The sequence below is a fragment of the Bicyclus anynana genome, chromosome 19, assembly GCF_947172395.1.
Source record: "Bicyclus anynana chromosome 19, ilBicAnyn1.1, whole genome shotgun sequence".
In the NCBI taxonomy this organism is placed as follows: Eukaryota; Metazoa; Arthropoda; class Insecta; order Lepidoptera; family Nymphalidae; genus Bicyclus; species Bicyclus anynana.
Window position 1 is genome coordinate 10,415,362 of NC_069101.1, and position 20,212 is coordinate 10,435,573.

The 20,212-nt window shown below is 33.0% G+C and overlaps 1 protein-coding gene across 7 annotated transcripts in view; it reads left to right on the top strand.

The window, feature by feature from the left end:
- LOC112046528 (long-chain-fatty-acid--CoA ligase 5) overlaps window positions 1–17,275 on the top strand; it is a 40,503-nt gene extending 23,228 nt beyond the window's left edge. For all 7 annotated transcript variants that reach the window (XM_024083189.2, XM_052887483.1, XM_024083188.2 and 4 more), the window contains 12 exons: window positions 4,784–4,907; window positions 5,744–5,887; window positions 6,018–6,143; window positions 6,704–6,903; window positions 7,884–8,084; window positions 8,815–9,032; window positions 9,674–9,824; window positions 11,714–11,824; window positions 12,452–12,619; window positions 13,363–13,506; window positions 14,219–14,392; window positions 14,974–17,275. In XM_024083189.2, coding sequence (XP_023938957.1) covers window positions 4,784–4,907; window positions 5,744–5,887; window positions 6,018–6,143; window positions 6,704–6,903; window positions 7,884–8,084; window positions 8,815–9,032; window positions 9,674–9,824; window positions 11,714–11,824; window positions 12,452–12,619; window positions 13,363–13,506; window positions 14,219–14,392; window positions 14,974–15,111 — 1,899 coding nt within the window. In that variant the 3' untranslated portion in view covers window positions 15,112–17,275. The remainder of the gene's footprint in view (window positions 1–4,783; window positions 4,908–5,743; window positions 5,888–6,017; window positions 6,144–6,703; window positions 6,904–7,883; window positions 8,085–8,814; window positions 9,033–9,673; window positions 9,825–11,713; window positions 11,825–12,451; window positions 12,620–13,362; window positions 13,507–14,218; window positions 14,393–14,973) is intronic.
- Window positions 17,276–20,212: the final 2,937 nt, after the last annotated feature.

Below are 20,212 nucleotides of genomic sequence, written 5' to 3' on the forward strand. Positions count from 1 at the left end.
ACGTTACGATTTTTTTAATATTTGGCTCATCTTTACATGTTACATCACCAGCTAAAGAAATAATGTAATCTGTATTTAGCAAAGAAATTTTTTTTGAATAATTATTGTTTTCAACAGTATGACATTTCAATCCATTTTCTTGATTGATATTTTCCGCTCTATTGTATGTTATGCTAATGCCACTATGGACAACACAAGGGTTAAATTACCACGACATGGTGTAATAAGAAATATGAATAGGCATGTGATCTTATGTCACGTTTCTACTGAAAGCAAGGCAAACATATTATGTTTTATTGTACTTGCATTAAAGTTTAAGGTTACATTCTAATAATAACGAAATCAACACACTATTCCTTTGAGAATTCACTATTTTTGACTTAGTAGTAAACTTCAAATGGTAGTTTGTGATTACAATCAGTAGATTTTTGTTTTGTTTTGATTAGTGACGTATTTTTTCACTTCATGTTATTCTACGGTGGTAGTTTGAGTTTTGTTACCATCGTTTATCACATTTTGTTTGTATATTGCATGTAAACAAGATACAATATTATTATCTTGTGACATATTTGATGATTTGCCAAAGTCTCTATCGTTATCATTAAAACTATGTGGATGAGTGACAGTTTATTGTTGTTACTTAACACCTTTAATTTGCAGTGCGAAGACTTCATGAAGTTTGTTTATCTAACAAAGTATGTTAATTAAAAATTATTTTAAAATATGTTGATTAACATACAAATTACTATCTGACTGGTGCTTTCAAATGAGCACTATTTTTAAAAGCTTGTATACTGCACATATTATACAAATAAATTGTATGTTTGTAATTTTCTTTTGTATCTACGGTATATAATTCAAAATCTCATTTATTTTTGTTTTTTCTGTCTCTCTGTTTGTTTCGTCTAATCGGCTGAACCGAACTTGACGAGACTGTCACTGTTTCACACATAAAGGAATAAGATGGAATGCTTTTATTTTTTTAAATTGTATGGTTGCTTCGTTTTTGTAACTTCCAATTCGAGGAATTTGAAATAATAAAATGAATTTGAAAAAATAAATAATTAAAAGAAAATAGAATTAGAATTAATATTAAATTTTTCCTCTATCCGGTCTAGAAGCGAACGGGATTAAAGCCGGAAGTCCTGAATAAAGAGCCAGCAATTGTATTTTATTATTTATAACAGTAAGAGGAAAATCTTATGAATATATTCGATATACGATTTCTCAGACTCGTAGATTTAGTACGTGTTTATAGAGTAGAATACAAGTAAATAAATTTAATGTTCCAATGATAGAATCAAAACGCATCATCGTAATCTTCAAACAAGATATTTGTAAACATCCTATTACAATTTCAACCATATGTTTACACAGTCACTTTATTTAAATCTTGTTTACAACTTTGAATACTCTGAAATGATATGCGGAAATATGGCGCCACCTAACTACTATGACGGGGATTTAAAAAAAACATAATTTATTGCCAAGGGAAATTTTATTATAAATCCATGGGATAACCTTTTAAATTTCTACTGACATGTATTTAATTTTTCATTTATAGAAGGAACCTGTAAGTCAAGTAACGCACAGATACTCGTACATTATTTGCCAGTATCGGGTAAATAGAAAAGTGATAAAGAATGTTGTTAGATGAAAATTGTTATTTGTATTTTATCTCAATGTTTGTTATTGTTATTCTTGCTACAATTTTATTTATTTATTTATTTATTTAATATCAAGCAATACCATACATTACATTATACAATATAATAATAATAATTACAAGTTACATTTTATTACATAATGCAAGTTATGGATACCCAGTTTGGGCGTAGCCTTTTGTCGAGTGAGTGATAGGGAGACCGATTTTATTTTTTGTTTTTATTTGTCATTCAAGTAGTCATTCACCGTGTAATAGCACTTTTCGACCAGAAAGTCCCTTAATTTCTTTTTGAAAGCAATATCTTTCGCCTCATTACGTATACGGTCTGGAAGGTTGTTGTAAATTTTTATTGACATTGCGTATGGGCCGGAGCTGTGGAGTATTAATTTTGAAAGAGGGTAAATTAGTTTATTTTCGTTTTTTTCGCGGAAGCGCCGTGGTTTATAAGAGTTATCGACTTTTTCGTAAAAATGAAAATTTTTTCTCACAAATTTACATATTTCAAAAATATATATGCAGGGCAGGGTCAATATTTTTAGTTGTTTGAAATACGGTTGGCATGATTCAGTCTTACTTATATGTACGAGGATGCGTATACACTTTTTTTGAAGTATAAACTTATATATAACTATATTTTTGCATTGTTCATTGCAACATCCCTTGCTGTTTCCTCTCTCATCAATACTTTCATATATGTTCTTCGTTTTAGGGTACTTTTGACCTTTATTTGGCCTTTTTATTGATAAAGTCCTGGATTTTGTTTAAGAACACTTGCCTTCCAGAATTTCTATTCTACTTCGCCTTATATAGTTTCTTTTCATTCATCATTCATTGAGGTATCTTAAAATACGACCAATAGGAATGCAATATTGGTTTCGGTAATATTCATAAATGGCACAAAAACTCAAAGAGCATATCTAAATAAAGGAGCGAAAAATACCATAATAAAAATGTGTGCATAAAATTAAATGCTATAATTTAGCTACATCTGTTTAATTATATATCTTTATTCAAATGTTTATATTTACACATCAACTGAATCATTAATTTGATTACAGTAAAAGGTGACCGCGTATTATTCATAAGGTATCTTAAAATACTTCAGACAGCATGTGCGTTATGTCACCGATGATTATATTTAACTACTCGGTCACCTAACCTCACGACTGTCGCTGTTAGTCTTTGTGTCACTTCTGTTTCCTTTTAACCTTGTTTAATTTTAAACGAAACATATGTTTCATGTATTTCCTGTTTATGAATATCTAAATGTGACACGCTAAATCTATATTTTAGGAATTTAGTAGAAATTTTCGAGATAGATAGATGTTACTGGTTGATGTTAATAATGCATACAAGTAAACATCTAATTTGACTGATGTTTTAAAATTGATTTTGCTTTCAATCACATAGCGATAATGTCATGTCACACACACATAATTATATAAAAGTTAGAACTGTAAATAAATGGATAATATCGTAAAATGACATAACTATTAATAAACACAAAATTGTAAATCAAATATTTCATATAGAAAATAACGTAAATTTCAAACATTTTGCGACAGCGCTTCGTCAGAATGAGAGGGGTTTGGCCAATAGTCTACCACGCTGGCCCAATGCGGATTGGCAGACTTCACACACGCAGAGAATTAAGATAATTCTCTGGTATGCAGGTTTCCTCACGATGTTTTCCTTCACCGATTGAGACACGTGATATTTAATTTTTTTTTTTTAAATGCACACAACTGAAAAGTTGGAGGTGCATGCCCCGGACTGGATTCGAACCCACACTCTCCGGAATCGGAGGCAGAGGTCATATCCACTTGGCTATCACGGCTCACGACAGCGCTTATGTACTAAATAATCGCAAATATCGTGCTTAACATATATTTTATTATTGAAGTTAAAATATGATACTTAGCTCAGTGAAAATAAAGGTAACTCTATAACCAAATTTGATTTAACTACATTTTGTTCTCTCAGCTAAAATATCCTAGTTTTATAACTTAACTGTTAAACTAACACTATATTTATAATGGCCATTTTTCTCATACGGGCACGGACAGACAGTTATAATCTCTGCAACATGAATGAGTACAAAGCGGTAGCGTTAAAAAGATTACAAGAGATTGTTGATTAGTTCCCTTCCTTGAAAGGATTCAGGGCAACGAACTCTAACGCTATGATGACAAATCAAATTAAAGCGGATGATAAGGTTTTACGTGTGAATAATTTGAAAATAATTCAATCTTATAGATAAATTCGCTTATAGATTAAATAGCGTCGTTGATATATGTTTATTATTGAAGATAACAGTGATAGTAGCTTAGACGGCTGCAATGGATAGACCCGTCATGTTTCTAAATTAGCTAGCAAGAATGTCTACTACGTATGTACAGATTGTACTTTTTAAAGCTTAGTACAATGATACTCATCATTATCATTTATCAACATACCAGCCGATGGACTTCCACCGACGAACATAGCGACTTTCAAACACAAGGGCGTTAGTAGTAGTGACTAAGATGTTAATAAACTACAAATTACTCTTGGCAGTCAGTAATTTTTAAAATAAATTTAAAAATACTTTCGTTGCGATCGAAATAATTTATACTAATATTATACAGCTGAAGAAAAAGTTTGTTTGTTTGATCGATTGAACGCACTAATCTCAGGAACTACTGGTCCGATTTGAAATTTTCTTTCAGTTATAAATAGCTCATTTGTTGAGAAATGCAATAAGCTATATATTATCCCCGTATTGAAACCGCGTGTCGTTAGATAGTATTTATTAAATAAATTAAGTACTAGTATTATATTTCAAATGAACGCTTACATAGAAGGAGGACGTACGTACTATGTACTTGAATCTAGTGCAATGTAATACAATCTTGATAGCGTCAGTTGTCCATTTAAAACTATAAATCCACTCTTTTACATAAAACAATTTTCATTTAAATATTTAACGTCGTCATCGACGTTGTACGCAAATGTGTCGAACGCATCCAAGAATTCCAAAATTCAAGTTTCACTTCTGTGGTGTATAAAAATACCCACATTAAGTTGCGTGATTCTATGTAAACAAATAAAATGTATTGTTTTAATTTATCGTTCTAGGGTCCAGAAATGGTTCGCGTGTCAAAGTTCTACAAGGAAGCAAAAAACGGGAAATACCTTCGATATCTACACGACGATACACGCACACTTTTTGAAACTTTTCGTAGAGGAGTTAAGGAATCAAGTAAGATATAAAATTTTGATTTTCATATTGCGTAGTAAGCTAAATAATTATGTAGCTCGACAAGCAACAATAAGCTAGGAGAATTAACAAAATCACACGACATTTCTATGATTTAAATATAATGTTGATGTTTTGATACCTTCTATACACATCTATCATATAGTTTTATTCCTCAACCAAGTATTGTGGAAAGTAAATACACTTATATTTACGTTATAAATTATGTTTTGTGATATCTAAATATAAAGTTGTTTTCTGTTGTTTACTAAGTAGACCTAATACGAATCACTCGGGATATCAGTAATTTTTTTTTGTATTGCATAGATTAGATTAAAGTAAAATCTAACAACCACACTTTGGTTATCAATTCTCATAATTACGGACACAAAACTTTTACCTATTATAATTTATCTTTTAGTATTGTATGCAGTTTCATGGTAGTGCCTCGAGGTACAAATGTTGGGCCCCTCTTTATCCGCATTGCGTATCCGCTCGTTAGCAATAATCTACACATTACAGAATAATGTTAACGTTATTCAAAAACGGGTTTACAACACACGGGATTTACAGTTAACATAATTTGTGCTAGCAAAGCGGTCGGGACAGTTGACGTGAAGTTTATTTATTCAAGAAACCAGTAAACGACATTGTCAATGGTAAAGAGAATAAAAACTTAACTGTGCAACAAAATATTAATTATGTTTGTGGAATATTCCGCGATCAACATCTTACTTATTCAGTGATAAAATCTAAATATTTTTTTCCTTGTTTGAGAAACGCCGACCATTAAATGCAATCTGTTTTTTTTTCACAAGAGTAATGACGTTATCTTGCAGATAATGGCAACTGTCTTGGTTGGCGTGAGGGACCAAATAAGCCCTATGTATGGCAGACGTACAACGAGACCCTGCTGCGTGCGAAAAACTTCGGTTCAGGTCTTATATGCCAAGGCCTCACCCCAGGCCAAAGCACCTTTGTTGGTAAGTAACTTGATTATCATTATTTCCGCGAGAACTTTTTAATATCTACATAAATCATTATAATTAAGATATATCTTGAAAGCCTTTAATGTCTTTGATATGGCAATAATGTATTTTTTATGACTTTCAGGTATATACGCCCAGAATTGTCCAGAATGGATTATGACAGAGCAAGCTGCCTATTGTTATTCGATGGTTATAGTACCGTTATATGATACCTTAGGAGCCAATGCATGTGCCTTTATTATTAATCAAAGTAAGTAGATTTTCTAAATTTTTAAAAATGCAAGCATAGATCCTTGCATTTTAAAAATTTTAATGTTTGGCTACGTGATAATTATAAGGATGCGTATAAGGGACTCATTTTAAGATCTATTTACAAAAGAAATATTATATATACTCCGAAAATATAAATTTTAGAACACATGTTCTTTGAACATTTTAAATTAATGTTCGGCAAAGAATAATCCCAGAGTTATGGGAGATACTTCCCAACAACCTGTATATTTAAGATAAAAATAATGATGGGTATTTCATGTCAGTTTTTAACGGAAAACAGATATAGGAGAAATATCATCTAGATACTATTTTAGCTAGTAGAAATATTGAGCCATAAAAACAGTTTATTTAGAAAGGTAAGTAAGGAATACTGCACAATAAAATAATTCATTTATTTTGTTATTGTCAACGAAAAATGTACGAATCGCATTATCGAATACGCAGAATAACAAAACTCAATCAATTGTTCCCTTTTACAAATGACCCTCCGCAAAGTGACGTCTTCGTCTTTTCGACAACAATCTTTTCAAATTTCAGCGGAAATGTCAGTAGTTGTATGCGAAGACGACAAGAAAGCTAACCTCCTGCTGGACCAGTCGCCGAGGTGTTTGCGCAAACTCGTCACGATAAAGGAAGTATCGCCGTCAACTCACCAAAGGGCAAAGAGTCGCGGTGTGGAAATTGTTAAATTCAGCGACGTCGAGATACTGGGAGCGCAGAAAGATCATCCTTGTGTTGTAAGTGGATTTCAAAACGAGGCTTAAGCTGCTATCTCACTGGCGTTTTATGAATATACATAGTCTTTTTAGTGTCGGAAGACGGTTTGGTTGTAGATAGTAGTAAAGTGTATATATAAGCGTTTGAAAGTCACGTCAATGTGTAAATGTGGAGCATCAGCCATGCAAAATACAAAAATAATATTTTTTGATAAACGAGTTTCAATATTATTGTGCCGCTCTATACGAGTATCACTTTAAGTAATTGAACAATGCGTTTCTGCTGTGTTGAAGATACTTTACGTTTTAAACATAATGTTAATATTGATGTCTACTTACTGCTAGTTCCAAACGATCCTTATTCGAAAATAGAAGAACTAGTGCATTTCTCGTACGTTTAATGCGTAAGTGACACACTGCGCATTCGTTCGTTAGGCTCCATAGAATTATCCAAAAATTGTTAGTGATTTTATGCAACGTTGATGTCGCAAATCCGTGTCCAAAAGCTAAGTAGACGTCAAAGAAACGCCAATGCACAAAATCACCAGTGGGATAGAGGCCTTACGCAGAGCTTACTGCGTACGGGCTTAGAATAACTGCCGTGGTTACGTTAGTACTGTGGTATTTTAAGCCCTTAATTATGCACATAAATGTAAACATGTTGATATTGTTAAAAGCTTTTGTTTTAACAGCAAAGTGGTTACAATAAGATGGTTTTCGCATAACATTGAATAATTCGCAAAAGTGTTTTTTAGGCGTTTCTTACACAAATAGTTCTATGGTTATAGGCTGTTACTTACAGATGTCCGATATATGGCCAATGTCGAGGTCAAAGATTCCATCACCGATTATTGGATTTATTTTGGATGGTTAAAAAATATAATAGTTTTTGGTACAAATGAACAAACAGCGAAATAGATAACCCTCCTTTGTGTTGAGCAATCCTGTAAAAGCAGGTTTCATTGTAATATTATAAGCTAACATCATAATTAAACTTTTAGCCACCAAAGCCAGACAATCTCTGCACAATCTGCTACACATCAGGAACGACAGGAATGCCAAAGGGCGTGATGCTGACACACGAAAACGTAGTCGCCTCTATGTGTAGCGTGATCATGCAGCTTGGGGAACATCGACCAATGAAGAACGACATCATGATATCCTTTCTGCCTCTAGCACACATGCTGGAGCGGTGTTGTGAGGTAAGCTTTATTTTTGACGTGACAACGTCTTATAATTCGATGAAGCCGACTGCACACTCGAAAAAAGATGACGTCGTGCTTCGTTCCCTCGCTCTAGGGTTGCCAACTTTTTTTAACAACATTAAAGTATATATATATTTTTTTATTCATTACAAGTTAAGCCCTTGATTACAATCTCACCTGATGGTAAGTGATGATGCAAATAAATGATGGAAGCGGGCTAATTTGTTAGGAGCATAAAAATCCCTTTCGGTTTCTACACGAATCGTTTACCGGAGCGCTAAATCGCTTGGCGGTACGTCTTTGTTGGTAGGGTGGTAACTAAACGAACATTTTCTTTTTAAAAATTATATCAGTTTTTTCTTATGACGTTGTCACATTCGATTATCGTCAGAAAAATCACAGACAACCAATTTTTTTTTTATTGAAGTACTGGCTCCTTAATTGCGCAAAGGAACAAGTATAGAGCAGAAAGGCCAACGTGGAATTGCAATAAGTATTCTTGCCACCATTCAACGACCAAAGACTGAAGACAATTTAGAAAATATTAAATTTGAAATTGACTCGAAATAGGAATCAAACACCACATCATTATCATTATTTACAATATATACGAGTACAAACACTACACAACCAACTCAAAACCTTCATTATGTTAATCATTTAGGTACACCAATTTTATGTTATTTATAAAAATTATTTTTCAACTTCTGTCATGCAATATTTCCAGAATGCCCTGTATATGGTGGGTGGGGCTGTCGGATTTTACAACGGCGACATTAGAAGACTAGGTGAAGACTTGACAGCCCTTAAACCTACCATGATGCCGGCTGTCCCGCGTTTGTTGAACAGACTATACGATAAGGCGCAAAGTGAAATATCAAACTCGAAGATCAAGAAATTGCTCTTTAATATGGCGTTGTCTGCCAAAGAATCTGAACTAAAGAGGTTAATATGCTTAATTTTTTCTGTAGTACTAATTGGCGGAACAAACAGATGAGCCACCTGAGTTAAAACCAAGGCATATAATAGAGCAACACCTTGTACATATGTTTTCTGTGGCATCACTACGAAGGGAATGCAAAGAGCACACTATCTTAGGCATCGATCTTATACCTCAGGTTTCACGAGTCTGTAAACTCATCAGTAACTACAACCTATAGGCCTGAACTTACAGAGCCCTTCATACGAGATGCAAAAATTTACGAGCCTCGGTGACTTTCTTTCTCTATTTTGTATACCTAATACCTAATCTAAGTATGCAGGTGATTACCCCATCAGTTTCCTTACCCAGTAGATTCTGCTAAAGGTAAAACCACCTGATACTCTTTATTTAAAAATTAAAATCTATATAATATAAAAGCGAAAGGTCGAAATATCGAAAATCGCTTGACGTACAGATATGAAATTTGGAAGGGATGTATTCACTAAGGACGGACTTAGCGACAGAGCCGAATTACGGAGGCTTATGTATGGCCAAAGTCGCAGACTACCGTCAATTTATAATGATTTAAATTTATAGTACGTTTCGTGCGAAAGTGAATCTGATCTTTGAAATCAACTAATTCATCTATTTTTTTTTATTTCAGAGGAATCATACGTCACGACTCAATCTGGGATAAACTGGTCTTCCGCAAAGTGCGGGAAGGCATGGGAGGACGGCTACGTATAATGGTGGTAGGATCTGCCCCACTGGCGGGCAACGTGCTCACCTTCGCACGATGTGCTCTAGGATGTCTTGTAAGTATTCTACTTATTTATCGAAACAAGCCAAATAACATTCGTGCTCACACAATACAAACAGATAAAATAACAATAAGAAGTTGAATACCAATACAGATTCGTAGCATAACTGTAAAATAGATATAGATAATAGAGATACTAACAATAGCATAGATATAATATCATGTATTACAAAAAGCATTAAGAAAAAATCATAAGAAAACACATATTAAACATATAAGTAGCTACAAATAAACAAAACAATATGGAAACGATCAAAGGAAGGAAATATGCAATGATGGATAGAAAGTACTGGTGGGAGCTGCAGGAGGCATTGCTGTGAGGCCGTTCATCATTGGGTCTTAAAGGCATTTAATATTTTTTCTGGCGCAGCTGGCGACTCAAGACTATGGTGTTTCGAAGTCTATAAAAGAGGCCTATGTCCAGAAGTGGATGTCCATCGGCTGATAATGATGATGATGATGATGCTGAATGTATGACTGATACTACAAAAACTGTAATCTCAATTAATATGGATATTTTATTTTTATTAACTTTATAAATCACATTTTATAGGTTTGACCGGATTTAGAAAATATATTTAGTACCAGCTGATGCCTCGCGGTTTCACTCGCGTAGTTTTTGTTTCATAACAAATAACATGGCTTTCTATACTACAATCTTTCTTGATGAGATTCTGTTTACCAACAAACAAATAAAAAATGAGGGTATAAATTGCTAGTCATTTCACATCTAATAATTATTATTATTGACTTATTCTTAATCTTAAATTGATGAAAATAATTTTTTTCTAATTTCTTTGTTGATAAATAGTATTCATTAAGAAAGGCTGTAGTATAGTGCTAAAAGAATTTTCAATATCGGTTTAGTACATCCAGAGATTTAACCCCCCCCCCCCCCCCCACAATACCAGATTTATAGACACAAAAATACTCGTATCTAGCCAAGGTTACTTTAATGCACTACCTATGTTGAAATATAATATTGCTGGTGTTTGTTATTGTTAGAAATTCCTGGGATTACGTATAAAGCTTGCTGTTTATTTTGGATAGATATTAAATCTATCGGGTAGTGAATTATAATTAATTTTATCGCTTCGTAAATATAGGAAATAAGCCACTTCATGAAACTGATGACAAGTTTATTGGATGATGTTATTTATGATGTTGATTGTAGGTATCTCATGATTCACAGCGATGTTATGAAATGGACATAAGAGAATGAGAAAATTTCAAACAGAAAACTAATATTAGAGACAAAACAACGATAAGCTTTTACGAAATTTTGACAATTACTGTATCGATAAAGACATCATCAATACCAGCTTATTTGTGTGACCCACTAAAAAGGGTCGAGCCTTACTTAAGCAGGAAATTTGAAGACCAATCAGGCAATCAAGCTGCTAAAATCCGTGTTGGGATGATACTGTTTGACTTTGTAAAAAAGAGGAAATATTTTAAATTATATCTCAAGGCTTAGGCGTCTTAGGATTCGTCCGAATCGATGTTCATTGGTAAAGTGCCTAAAAGGCTGACAGTAAGAGTATTGCCACGTTGTATGAAAATATTTCTAATAATATTATTTTCACCTCTCTAACTCAAAAATGATGTGTTTGCTCTACGGAACCAGTGAAGAAAAGTCAAGTCCACGAACGTTGACCATGTCACCATGGTTTTAGCGTGATAATTAAATTCATTGACAATCACAAAGTACGAGATAAGACGTTAAATTATAGTGAGAGTGAGAGTTATTGACGGCTTAACGTACTTTCCCAGACGCAGGATGTAACTCCATCAACTTCCGAAGCTACTGGAAACTGCTACTTTAATAGTGAAAAGTTTAATATTTCATAAAGAAAAACATGTAATGATTTTATTTTGTTGCAGATTGTTGAAGGCTACGGTCAGACAGAGTGCACCGCGCCCGTAACTCTGACAGTTCAGGGAGATCATGTGCCCGAACACGTCGGGCCTCCCGTCGCTTGTTGTAAAGTGAAGGTAGTTCAATAAATATTTTTAACTAGCGTACGCTCACGACTCCGTTCGCGTGAAATTCTGGTTTTTACGATTTTGGCGGAAACCAAGGATTTAGTCGGGATGAAAAGTAGCTTATTAAGTTAAGTTGTTTAATAACTTCCTCTATTTTCTAGGGCTAGTCCCAGTAAAATCCCAGTAAAAATATTATTACTAACCTAAAAAATTACGTTTAGGTTAGTAATATTAAGATTAAAATGTATTTTTAATTAGAAAACTGATACTTTTCGAATGTTAAAAGGCATTAATATAATTCCCTAAAAGACATGACTTTTATGTACTGATTGAAAATATATAATTTAGCTTAAACTGTAAAATGTAATATTGTATCGAAATGTTAAAGTTCCTTAGTGATAAAAGTGCTTGTAAACTGAGCCTACTTGAAATAAATGAAATTTGAATTGAATTAAAATAACCCTTCTTGCAGTCGGGTAATAAAGAAAATTCTGAAAATAAATAGTATCGATAATTCAAAAGAAACTTAACTGCTTCATTTTAAATAAATGATTTTTACATCTTTTTATCCTAGGGAGTTCCCAAAGTGGTTCGTTGATAAGCAAACATAAATAATGGTGTAATTTGTTTCTTCAGCTAGTGGATGTCCCGGAAATGGAGTACTACGCGGCGCAGGGGCAGGGGGAGGTGTGTGTCCAGGGTGCGAACGTGTTCAAGGGATACTTCAAGGAGCCCGACAAGACCCGACAGGTCATCGACCAGGATGGATGGCATCATACGGGCGACGTTGGCAAGTGGCTGCCTGTAAGTACGAAATTTCAACATTTATTTATTTCAAGTAGGCTTAGTTTACAAGGACTTTTGAAACGTCAGCACAGCAGACCTGTTATATCTTGGTGTACCATTCAAATAATGAGTCACTACGTCGTTTTTCATCGTATTGTCGTTTTTCATCGTATTGTCGTTTTTCACCGTATTTTCGTTTTTGCGATCTTCTAACATAGTTATTTGAATTTAAGACCTTGATCTTGACTACGACAAGTGAAAGTGGAATAATTTGTTTTTGCAATCATTTAATAAGATTATTGCAATGAAATAACGTAAATAATGATTTTTCGTTTAACAACGTTACTACTTACTGCTACTAATTCTACTATTACTACTACCACTACTATGGTACCTTTTTGGCTGGTGACAGACTATGATCATGACTACTTACCACCCTACCGGCAAAGACGTACCGCCAAGCGATTAGCGTTCCGGTATAATGTCGTGTAGAAACCGAAAAGGGTGTGGATTTTCATCCTACTCCTAACAAATTAGCCCACTTCCATCTTAGATTGCATTATCACTTACCATCAGGTGAGATTTAGTCAAGGGCTAACTTGTGAAGTATAAAGAATAAAAAAAACTATACTACTGCCACCTTACTTAAAATGACAAGAAGTAGTTTAATTTGTTGAAAACATACGTTAACGATAGAGATTAGCACGATTTTCGACACAAAATCAATTTAACAATACATTAAGGAATTGTTATAATTTCAGAATGGTACCTTAAAAATCATCGATAGAAGAAAACACATCTTCAAGCTGTCACAAGGCGAATACATAGTTCCTGAAAAAATAGAAAATATCTACATTAGAAGTCAATACGTCGAACAAGTTTTCGTGCACGGTGAATCATTAAAGGTAAGATTTATAGAATACTATATGTTATAACTATTACTTATATATAGCTGTTACTTGAACTTGAAAATTAAATAAAAATAAATGATGAATATAAAATAAAGTATCATAATTCAATGCCGAAAATGAATAATGATTCAGAAAGTCTTATTTATGTATTGACGATGGTAAATCGGGTTAATCTAGACAAATTAGTCAAACTACAACACAAATGAGAACTTTCGACGATTTGCTTTAGCTTTTGAATACCAACTTTTAAGAAATATTAAGTTGTCGACACGTTTGCAATTGTAATTCCAAAAAAATATCACAATTATTTGTCTATTTCTGAAAAGTATGAGCCCATGAAATCGAACATAGCAAAGTTTATTTTAAGCGTATTAGATCTAATAGATTTTATTAACATTGAGGAATGAAACCGGTAAATGAAGACTGACCATTTTGAGCTCGTTACAAAAAAAAAATAAAAAAAATATTTTATTTTAAAATATAACAAATTCACCAAAAAGTAATTACTTACAATTCACTATTTTCACAGTTTTGAAATGTGTGGTTTTCGTTGAAATTCCCTTAAACTCGATAATGAAACTTTCAATCAAACTGAACGTTCATCAAATCTAGGCCCAGCAATGTATGAAAAATGGTCTCGTTTATTAAGCATTTTTAAACGATATTAGGGAATTAAAAGTTCTAAGTGGTTGTTTTATTTTTGCAGTCATGCGTAGTAGCGGTCGTGGTACCAGATGTTGATGTGGTGAAATGCTGGGCGTTAGAGAACGGAATAAAAGGCACTTTCTCGGCACTGTGTGAGGACGAACGCGTGAAGTCAGTCATCCTGGAGGATATGCTTCAGTGGGGACGCTCTGCTGGACTTAAGACATTTGAACAAGTAAGTTGATACATTTTGCAAAAATAAGCATTTTATTTGCATTGCTTTTCTGTACCCGGTCAGGCGTCGACCAACTTTCTAGTGCAGGATTCGCCATTCCAGCAACTTGCAACCCTAAACGTTCTTCGGCTTTTCGCCCATAGCCACTTCAGTATTGCGACTCGTTCAGCTATGTCTATGACTTTGGTTCTTTCGGATCTCCTTTTAGTATTTAGAAGGAATATTATTTGTCAGTCGTCTAGTATATCTTCTGTGAGTCCCCTTACCTTGAACACCCAGGAACAAAATATTTATTCATGAACGAAGTGAAGAACGGTGGTGTGACGTTTTCCATAAAAAACTTCTACACTTTGGTGTGTCCGATAACAAATATTGTATTTGAAAATTGACCGATATTGTTAACACTTGATTTTAATTTTTTTTATTTATGTATTCTGCATTAATCGGCTTATTATTATTTTATAAACAAACCAACAACGAATCTTATAGATATTCTGATGAAGTTTGTTCCTAAATCCTAAGCTCAAGGACTAATACGCAGTTCTTTTTTTTTTAAACATTGCACTATTATTTTTTTGCAGATCAAGGACATTTATCTTCACCCGGATCCATTCTCAGTACAGAATGGTCTGCTAACTCCGACAATGAAGGCGAAACGGCCTGAAATCAGAAATTACTTCAAGCCCCAGATCGACGACATGTACAAAAAACTCGAATAACAGTAGCATTCTTTTAAAATGATAGCATAACACGATTAATTATCCGGTACAGTACGACGTCACGTATAAACATAAAATTGTAATTATAATGAAATAATAAAGATTTACGATATAACAAAGCCGTTGATATATTGTGTATAAAGCAAAATGTTTAATTAACTACATTTCTATTGTATTATATTTTATTTTTACATTTGTCCATCTTCTTTCATTTGTTATAGATCTGCTTTGTCATCAACAGATCGATAGGAAATTATATTGATAGGTACAAAACGTGTAACGTAAACTCCTAAATGATATTTAATTAGTCACTCCGTCTAAAGTTCTATATTATCATGCTAAAGTGAAAACTTTCATCATTGTGTAATTCTGCCCAAATTGTGTAATACCTACTTAGCTTAGAGGCCTTTTTTAAGGAAAAATATTTAAACATAACTATAGAATTAGTTAGAATTGGTCACACCGTCATGTAATTTTACAAAGGCAATAAATAAAGGAACTAAGGTTTTTACATAGTCAATTATTAAACTTTTCAATTGATCTTAGGGTGAGGTTTATCAGTTTTTATTGGTAAATTTTATTATATTTATATTACCGATACCAACTTTACTGATAATAATAAGGTAAGCAGTACTACTACTAGGCCATAATCTGCTACTACTTAAAAATCTAGTGGTAGTAGTCGTTTAAAAATCAAAGTTAGATCTGCTTTTAATGCTGGTTTTGTTTATGGTATAATCATAAATGTTATATAACTATTATTAGATTCACTGGTAGCCAACAGAAATTTAAAGCCTCCAACACGTAGTGTTATGGCACGTAATGCAAATTTTAGAGCTAAATTAAAATAACTTAAATTTACTTTAGGTTATTATCTTATATTAAATAAATTTTAATTAAAGAACATGATTGAAATGATTTGCAATGAAATAGACAATTATAGTAGCAAAGGTCTTTATCATTGAACGTTAAACGTTTTTAAGCAATATTTAATACACGTACTTATCGAGCATTAGGTAAAGTTATTGAAGATATGGTTAGCGAATTTGTAAATTGACACATACACGTATAAATCAATATTTATAAATTTATATTACGAGCGTAGTTTAGAAATACTGCAATTCATGCAAATTAAAATAATGGATGAATAGAAAACAGAAATGTTACTCTAGGCAATTAGTGGATTTCTATGCCTTTTGTCATTTTTGTACTTTAAGTACTTGGAGCTCCGAGTAAATGCTATTTTAAGTTGTTAAGAGAAAGTGTTTTAGATTACTTTTCTTTATTATTTCCCATGTGTTGTGCAGAGCTATAGTATTTGAGGGTGAATCTCTTATAGGTTGTGTGTTTGAGATTTATTAAAATAGGTATATTAAATGAAAAGTTATCTGTCTGCTGAAGCCTAGCTTGCATCAGTAATTAAAGTTAATTCATTACGTGGACAAAGATAATCAACTAGCGTAACTGAATTAGATGAATGCTCTCTGTTGAGTCTACACTCTACATTAGTTAAGACGATCATTTGAATATGAAAGTTCGCTGCCACTTTTCTTATAGGTTCCTTGAATTTAATCCAGTTGACCGTTGCGGTTAAGCTAAGTTTCATTAGAATTTATATGTAGAAACAGACCATTCTAGTTTTTGTCATATTTCGTCCAGATTTTTCCGGCGTCTATATCAACATGGTTCTTGTTATGTAACTGTTTACTAGGCCGTTTGATATCTGAATTATTTTTATCTTAATCTATAATACTTTTATACAGTGTATCTGGGTGTTTTCTTCGTATAAAGTCATGTCGGTTTATTTTTGCAAAGAAGTATTCACAAATATAACAATTCCTCTTTTGCCAATCAAATTAAATGAAATATTTTTATAATTTTCAATAATTAGTTGTTTACATTCAGGTATATACAAAGTTGGCTTAAAATTATTAATATGTGAACCTACAAGTTAGTGGACTTTCGTACATTATGATAGATTTTCACCGCACTGTCTAGATTAAATAAATTTTGTATCCTTGTTAATTAAGACTATTTCTAATTCATTAAGATGGTTGATTCTTGCTTTGAGCTAACGGTTTCAAGTTGTTCAAACCAAAATTTTGTTGTTATTGGTGCAAGTTGTACTACAATAATTTATTTTTTAATAAAATTTCAAAACATTTATTGTGTTTATTTAAATGAACACCCGGGCTTTGAGCTTCCTGTCCTGCGTCCATGAAGCGATCCTCGAATTAGTTCGTAAGATCAGAGTATAGGTATGGAGTTTTATATACACATCGTGTTACGAGTTTCTCGAGTACTAGTGATATTTACAATTTAATAATGTTGATAAATAGGCCAGTGGAAACTTTTTTAAATGTTCTTAAATAGTTCATTATCGTTTTACAATATTGAACTTTTTTTTTAATTTTAATTATTTCAAACATCGGCTATACGGTCTCTATTTAAAAACTGTTTCATGATGTCACTATAACAAATCCCTTACAAACGGAGCGTTTGACAAAAGTAATAGTTAACAATTAGTTTGACATTTAGTACATTAAGTGTCTTAGTGACGTCACAAAATGTACGACAGCATTTTTGATGTTTGGAAAATTAGAAATTTTAATTAAGTATAAGAAATCCTTAATTTTTATTAATTGATATCGATATATTTCAGACCCTTATTCCATGTACTACATGAAATTAATATTGTTTACATTAAATTCGATACGAGTCAATTACCCTATTCAGTTCAGTTCTTTGATAGACGGCGTGGACACCGTCACGCTGGTAGTCACGTTAGTGATTTTCTTCAATAATGTTTTGTGGTGTAATTATTGATCATAAACTGAGGGCATGGAGAACATCAGAGAGTAGGGGAGGAGAGGGATTCTAAAAAGATCCCTATAACCTACACCTAAGGTCACACGTCCTTGAATTTGCTCGGGGTGTTTCCTCTACCACAAAATTATGGTATAATCACTGTCGCTGCTACCCGTCTTGTTATAATCTTGTAAAAGATACACTGTGGCGATACTCCATAACTCATCAGGAGTTACGTTAAATTAAATAAAAAAACACATTTGGACACCACACACCGCTAACGCCAAAACGTAGGTTTTGTTATGGGTTGTGTTAAGATGGCTGATGAAAATACATTAAGATGATAGCTTGACGATTCTATATTTTTTTAATCCAATTTTTTCCAACAATTAAAGAAATGTGATGTTGTAGATCATGAAAATTCTGTCATACAGATTTACACATGCTCTAAAGTAGCATGCTAAAAACGTGCTATTAAGTATGTTCATGAGCATGCTTATCATCAGTTTACATTTGCTAGCATGTTATTTTTAAGTATGCTCCTGAATAAGCATGCTCAAAGCAAACATTCCAATTACACATGCTAATTGGTATATATCGCTCTCTGCCTATAGTATCGTGTTACACAGGGAGTGATGAAGGTGAAGAGAATACAGAATAGCAATGCTGATCAACTAGTATACTCAATAAGCAAACCTGTTCACACACGCTAAAAGCACGCCCCCTTCCATCCGCGCATCAAATACCATGCTCATAAATCGCACGACTGTTGATTCTTGAGCAAGCTCGAAATAAGCATGCTCATTATTAGCAATGTTGCGATACACATGCTAATATGTTATTTAGCAACTGCTCAATAGTAGCATGAATTCTTGAAATGAGCATGTGTAACAGTAGCTTTGTATAAAAAACCACAAATCACACGTCTAGATTATTTTCTGTATCAACTAAATCAATTTCCATTTTTATGGAAAATTAAATCGTAGGTCGTTGCTATTGTCAAATGAACACCAATGGAATGATAAATAGTCTAAACTTGTTATTTTTAAGTATCTTGTTGAATAACATAAGTACGTGATAAATAACCATAGATATTAAACCAAAACCGATAAGATCACTTTTGTAATTCAACTAGGCGTTTAGGATGCTAATTGTGTTGCTAGATGTGTATGAATATGTTAAACAGTGCACATATTTAGATAAGGAATGGCATTATTGAACAATTCTTATCTCAAATCTAAATGCAAAATGAAATTAGTGTTTTATTACATCCGTGTGCTAGTATTTTATGACTAGATTATTACCTAAAATATTATATTTAGAATGCTAAAACCTAGATCACGTCATAGGTCGTCTAATCATATACCTAATGTAAAAACAATAAGACACGTGTAACGAATTCGTCATTCATATACATAGATATTATTAGTCGGCGAGATGCAAATTTGATTTCCTTGTCGGTTCCGTATATTTTATACATTATGTAATGTATATATTATTCAAAACAAAGTCTGTCTGCCTGTCTATCTGTTTGCGATTAACTCAAAAACTACCTAATGGGTTTTCATGAGGTTTTTCACCAATAGTGTGTGATAGGAAATTGTAGGAAAGAGGCGAAACTTTGTATAGCTATTGAAATCTGTTATTTAGAGAGAGAAGGTACGAAGTCGCAAGCATCTGCTAGTTTATAATATTTTGTATATTTCCAGAAATTATTTTGAATTAGAATTTTACTATATACGTAATAAATAAAAGTAGGTAAGTTCAAAAATCAAAACCTTGACTATTGAAAAATCAGTAAAGCTTTATTTTTCAGTGTAGGTATAAAACAATAAAATATCATCTGAAAATGGAAATTAGGACTATGCAACTATTAAGTAGGTTTTCTTCTATTGAATATTTTTGCCATATCTTTTATGTTTAGATATTCCCTTTTCCTTCCAACTAGTCATAAAAACTGTAAGGAGTGAGTACCACAATTGTCCAGTAGACGAGACTCGAACCCATAACCTTTCGGTGATATACACTACCTTTACCAATGAGCTATGGAGACCAGGAATTACGAATACCTATTTGTACAGTAACCACAAAGCTTGGCACGCTGCAAAACACTTTGATATTATCGATTTTATCGTCGATCGTTCCAACACTAGATCAATAAATCAATATTGTCATTACGTCAAATGGCTTTTAGTGCAAACACAGGCGCTTCTGGAACGATGGAAACGGCTTCTGGAATTAAAACAATATACAATATTGGCCAGAATGATTCACGTGATGGAAATAGTCGAGA